Here is a 6,232-nt window from a genome sequence, read left to right as displayed (position 1 = left end):
ATCGAAGGACGTTGTTAGGTAAATAATTATTTTTATAAATAATATAATAAATAAATTTTAAAATTAGTCTATAAAATAAAAATATATTATATTTTTAAATTATTCATCTCAATTTTAATATAAAGATAACTATCTGTACATCTAATAAATTAAATATCTAATTTATTTATTATTTATATTATTTAGTATTTTTATTGTCTATTTATACTTTTTTTATAAAATAATATATAATAACAGTTTTCTTTTGTGTCCTAAACAGAAACAAAATCTTCAAGACAGTAAAAGGACAGTTAGCTAATTACAGCAGAATTACAAAGTAAAATTCTATTCAACTCGTATTTGACTGGAGCCAAATTAAAGGAAATAGTCCTTCATCCTCTTCGCTCCTTGTTTGGCCAACAAATTAATAGCGTGGTTTGCTTCTCTACACACTAAGACAAAGTGAATTTTTCAATCTCGGCTTGGCAAATTCTTAATCTTGAACAGAATATTTTGGTCATCCAACATGTGAGAGATAAAAATATTTGATAGAACAATAAAAATATCAAGAGAATATGTCTCACAAATAACTCTTTTATAACCAGTTTTCTAACATTAAAGCATCCCAAACTGCATAGTAGAACTATAATAACAATATATAGACTATCAGGATAAGGAATCAGAACAGCCAAGCACTCATTCACCAACATCATTTCTAAAAATACACCCAAAATCAGTCCATTGACTATCATGATAGATACTCGTATCGCAATTTAATTTGATTATACCAGCAGGAGGAGGTTCCCAAGTCGATTTACGGACAGAAGAGCGCAATAGAGATTGTCTACTCTTATTTCAAATTAGTTCATTGGCCAAATTCTTTGATAAAACAACAGTCTTTTTCTCTGATTCCTTAAACTGAACTCCTAACTAAGTATTTTATCAATAAAGTACTACTAATTGTGTCAAGAATTATATTAAGGACATGAAGATGAAGCCTCAATGGCTTTCGTTTTTATTATTCTTATACATTTGCCCGTTTTTATTATAAAAATTTCGACATTTATTTATTGAGAAATGCTAGGGTCAGTAATTTTTGTGATTTGTAGCCATCAAATAGTCATTAATGATAGTTTTAATGGTGTGAGATTGATTTGAAATTTCATCCAATAACTCACTTTTTTTTACTGTTTAAATACTGGCCAGAATTTAACAAAGTTGCTTGCCCCTAGACTTTTCTTTATTTATTTTTTAATTAATATCAGTTAACTTTGTCGTTTTCTTATTGATTGTTTACCCAAAAATTAATTTCTAAGTTGTGTTATGAAACCACTCATCCCAAAAGCTTAAGCTAATGGGAGAAGGCAACATTAATGGTTATATCTCTAACAAGTTGAACCCGTAGCTTTTAAGTTTTAAATCATATAAGAAGTTTCTATAAATTTTTTAAATTTAGATTGAAGAACCTCTCAACATCTCTTAACATATATGATATTGTCTTATATGTTCAATTTTAATAATTTAGTATCTTTTAAACGAAACGAATGCAGTAAAAAATACATATAATTATTTTTTTTTAGCTTAAATATAGTAGTGAATAATTATATTATTATATTTGCGGCTTGACATGTGAGAAAGTAATACAATTTATTTAAGTTATTGTTGTATTATTTAATTTATAGATTTTTACCAAAAGAAAAAGTGTCTAAAAATGACATGTTAAACTTGTATGAGTATTACTGTTTATATACCATACATATATAGCTTATGGTACCACGAGCATTTCCTTACACTATATATATTACATACATGTTTTACCATAAATAGACGAGTTAATTAGCTACACTGGTCAACTTGTTATACATCTACCGATCTACGTTATGATCGAAGTTTATAAGAAAAAAATGCAAATTTAGATCTATATGTACACTCTATATATGGTTGGTTCTGCATATAGTTGGAAATATGTCATAAAAATATAATTAAATGGAAGGCCGGGATGAGCAGGAAGCTAAAGCTGCGTTCAAATATATTTAAAAAGTGCACAATTAATGTGAACTCCACACTTGCATTAATGTAGCAGTGCAATTAGATCATGTCCATGCATGCTTAACTTTATTTTCTGCGGTGAACCCAGTTTCACCCTTAAGTTAATTTTTTGAAAAAAATAATGCAAAGAAATCGATAAAACTGACTTATATTCCTTAAATTTCAATTTGATTCCACGAGTTGATGTGTAAATTGTCTGATAAAAAATTATCAGAAATAAAGAAATTATATTTGCACCATATTTTATAAATATCCCTGTTATACATTTTTTTTATAAGTTAAATGATATATTTTTTTTGTCTTTTCTTAATTACTTCTTATTAATTATTTTTAATACAAAAATAAAAATATATATTAGTTGTAGAAACTAAGTGCTTCAGTTGTAGCGGTATTACAGTCCACACAGCAACGTTTGCTCGCACCAGTCAACAAAATAATCAAGGAAAACTTAGAAGAAAAACAAAGACTATAGTATTTATATTCCGAATGCATACTTAATGTATGCTTTAAAATATGCATAATACACATAATCATTTATCTAACTTTTAGGTCTGTAAAACCATGATTAAAGTAGATAGATATTACAAAACTGAACGAGTATATAAATACCTTTACCAAACCGAATAACTCTCATTTTTATTGATTGAATACATGCATGTATATATAAAATACTAATATAATGCTTAAGCCTTAAGAAGTTACTACATATATAGAATATATATAGCTAGTGTATATATATGGTTCAGTTTTTGACTCCAAAGAAAGAAAGAGTGGAAAATGAATGAAGTAAGCTTATGGATTAGCATCTTTAGAGAGAGAATTATGATTATTATCTAAGATCCAGTTGTTGGCAGTAGTCCTGCTGCTGCTGCTGCTATTAGCGGCAAAAGAAGTGGCTCCAATAGCATGATCTTTATTATTGTTATTGATGAATGATGTTATGGCCGCCGCAACAGCAACCCTAAACTTAGGATCTGACGCAATGGCCGACACCTTCACCATGTCATCTACTACTGCCTTGCTTTCTTCGCCATGCTCCATTATTATCCCTCTACTAGCAGCCGCCTTCTGATGATGAAAGCTACCTGCACCGCCATTATGATTATTGTTTTGCATCCAAGACATACCGGGAAAACGTAGTGATGATGATGCCTCATTGGCGATCAGGTCCAGAACAACTCCTTTATTATTAGGGTTTGGGTTTAGTAGTAATGGCTGGTGGTGGTTAACGTTGAAGCTGCCATGATCTGAGAAAGTGCTTGAGTCCAGCAACATGAAGGAAGCTGCGGCCGAAGAAGCCATGGCAGTTGCACCCACCGGAAGTGGATGGTTGTGCGTTCCTTCGTATGTTGTGATTAGTATTGACATGTCATCTATGCATCTCTGTACCTATATATACATCAAATCAAATAAGGTAGATTCACGTGCAGTTGTTTGATAAGGTGGAAACAATCCACTTCACGTAAAATTGATAGTTAAGAACTGTTAGGTAATTTGACTGATTTGATTAAATTTTCATCTAACAATTCTCAGGTATCAACTTCTATCACCTAAATATGACTGTACTTGAATTTCCAACATGGGATAATTTAACATATTTCTCTAACTCTAATTTTGTTTATACGAAATGTGAAGTAACAGTACCTGTTTCCTAACGGGGCAGCCAGGGGCTACAGTGCAACGATAGTAAGCTCGTGGACATGGATTTCCTTTAGCAATCTTCTGTCCGTATTTTCTCCATTGGCACCCATCATTCATCTAAATCCATCAATAATTCAAGATAATTAAGCATATATATGAAATTAAATGATGCATAGTTTTGGATATACTCACGTTGGCTGCCTCGCATCTTGCTCTAACCGAAACCCTAGCTTTTCTGTTAGGAGGCGACGCAGCGTGGAACGCATGATGTTGTGTCCGCTGCAATTTCGTAGCCGCTGACGATGATGCAAAATTTGCAGGTTGCGTCTTTTTCTCCTCCTCTTCTTCCTCTTCTTCTTCCTCTTCTTCTTCTTGCTTTTGATCTTCCTCGTCATCAATTTCCTTTTCCTTTTTTCTTGTGCTTGTCTCCAACCTTAGCGATAAGCCTAATTCACTCTCGCTTATTAAACTGTCACCGCAATCGGTGTTTGCAAGGGATGAGGCTTTTTCAATTTTGTTGTTAAACTTAAACATCTCATCTTGATAATGATGAATTCTCCGCGGCCCTTCTTCATCATTGAGCTTCCTTATCGTTGCATTCTCTTCTCGATGATGATGATCGTGAAGTGAGAGAGAAATTTCATGATCCTAACCACATGATGTACATTAATTAGACATATTATACAAATTAAATAAATTAGGGATCGTCAATTATTATTACCTTGCTTTTATCTTTATTATTGTTGTTTTCTTGGATGATTGAAAATTTGAGTTGCAGATCATAGTAGTCTTTCATAGTTTGTTCCACCACTTTCCTCAGCACTTTGTTTTCCTCTTTCATGCTCTCCATCTCCATTTGTAACACACTCAACTGATACATGATGCAAATTAAATTTTTCAAGCAACAATAATAAAAAGTTATATGTAGATATATCAGATTTGCGATTCATGAACTTACACTAATTAAATACTATGAAAGAGCATAGAAATAATTATAATTAACTTTAGTAATTGGCATTAATGAAAAAAGCTAGTGTGTATATATGTTAATAATTACTTAATTACCTCTCTTGCTTTTGTGTTATCCTGCGAAGGTAATTCATCTTCAATTTCGCCAGCTGCGGCTTCAGGAACCTCTTCTTTGTTAATATTAAGTGCCTTTATTTCTTCCTTCTTCTTGTTCTTGAGATCCTCTTTGACTGTTGCTACTACCTTTGGTGGTGTTGCTTCTCCGTCTTTATTATTTTCATGATGATCTATCTTCAAAGAGAGATCAATATCCATCATGTTTTGGGGTTCTTTTCCTTTGGAAGACATGGTTGAGCATAATACTGATGATTTGATTTCAAGAATCTCTTTCTTTAATTTCCTTTGTCTGCTCTTAGCTTCTCATAATATAAATGCTTCTTTTGAGGCACCAAAGTCAATTCCCTCCTCCCCAAGACTTTTCTTATCTTAGACACACAAGGACGCATCTAAGTTTTGACTTTATTTGGCTTCTTAATTAAGTCCCCCATTAAATTAATTAATTAATCACTATTTAAAACTATACTATACTACTACTACTGCTGGATTTGATAATTAGAGCTTTAATCTTCTATCTCCAGCACCCCAAGTCAAATATTCATTCTATTTGATAATTCATTACCCTTCATGTAATTAAGAGACACATCAAGGTTTTAATATATATATATATATATGAGCCACAATGCATCAGATCTTTTAAGATTATTATTATTAGCAGAAATTAACATGGAGTAACTCTTTTTTATTATCCTTTTGGAGTACGTAATTAAGCTATCTAATAACAAGTTGTTTAATTATAGATGTAATCATATACTTTGCCCCCACACAGTAATAGCAATAATAATAATAAGAAGAAGAATAATGCAGAGTCTTTATGATAGGGGTGCACATGTGCCTAGGGTTGATTAATTTCCATATAATACATACATATCTGCATGCTTCTCATTTGCTCTCTCTCTCTCTCTATGACTCACATGAGCAATATGTTAGGAAATTAATTTAATTTCTTAATTTATTTATGAATAATATATATATTAACGAGAAAAAGTCTAGAGGCCAGTATTTTTATTAAAATTTGGTCGACACTTAACTAGTAAAATAAAAAATTTGAGTAATTCTATATCATTGGATATAATCTCACACCATTAAAAATATTAATAATAGCTAATCGATGGCTATTATAAATCACAAAACTTGTTGGCTCCTAGCACTCCTCGTATATTAATTATAATTATAAATTATGTTATTTTAAATTAAATGACTTATATAACGATAATTTCATTAATTATTATAAATGTTAAATTGAATAAGTCATAATTACTTTTGATTTGAAATTAAACGAAAACAAAACTAAATATTATCTTTATGGACTTTAGATACTATTTTTATTTGGATTTTAGAGAATTTAATGGATATTATGTTCAAATATAAATAGTAATTTTAGGTTAAAATTGTCTCAATAACTCTTTTTTCACCAGAAAAATTATAATTCAGCCGTTCTATTTCGAAGATTTTAATTAAAAAAATTGAGACAATT

General features: G+C 30.7%; 1 protein-coding gene across 1 annotated transcript; it reads right to left on the bottom strand.

Moving 5' to 3' along the window:
* LOC107631585 (probable WRKY transcription factor 9) lies at window positions 2,635–5,114 on the bottom strand. Its single transcript, XM_016335074.2, has 5 exons — window positions 4,735–5,114; window positions 4,391–4,540; window positions 3,862–4,317; window positions 3,673–3,786; window positions 2,635–3,417 (listed from the first exon to the last, which is right to left on the bottom strand). Exons 1-5 carry the CDS (start codon window positions 4,984–4,986, stop codon window positions 2,821–2,823), a joined length of 1,569 nt encoding a protein of 522 aa, XP_016190560.1. The 5' UTR covers window positions 4,987–5,114; the 3' UTR covers window positions 2,635–2,820.

The sequence above is a fragment of the Arachis ipaensis genome, chromosome B03, assembly GCF_000816755.2.
Source record: "Arachis ipaensis cultivar K30076 chromosome B03, Araip1.1, whole genome shotgun sequence".
Taxonomy (NCBI): Eukaryota; Viridiplantae; Streptophyta; class Magnoliopsida; order Fabales; family Fabaceae; genus Arachis; species Arachis ipaensis.
Note: the sequence above shows the minus strand (reverse complement) of the source record. Positions and strands in the feature narration are given on the sequence as shown.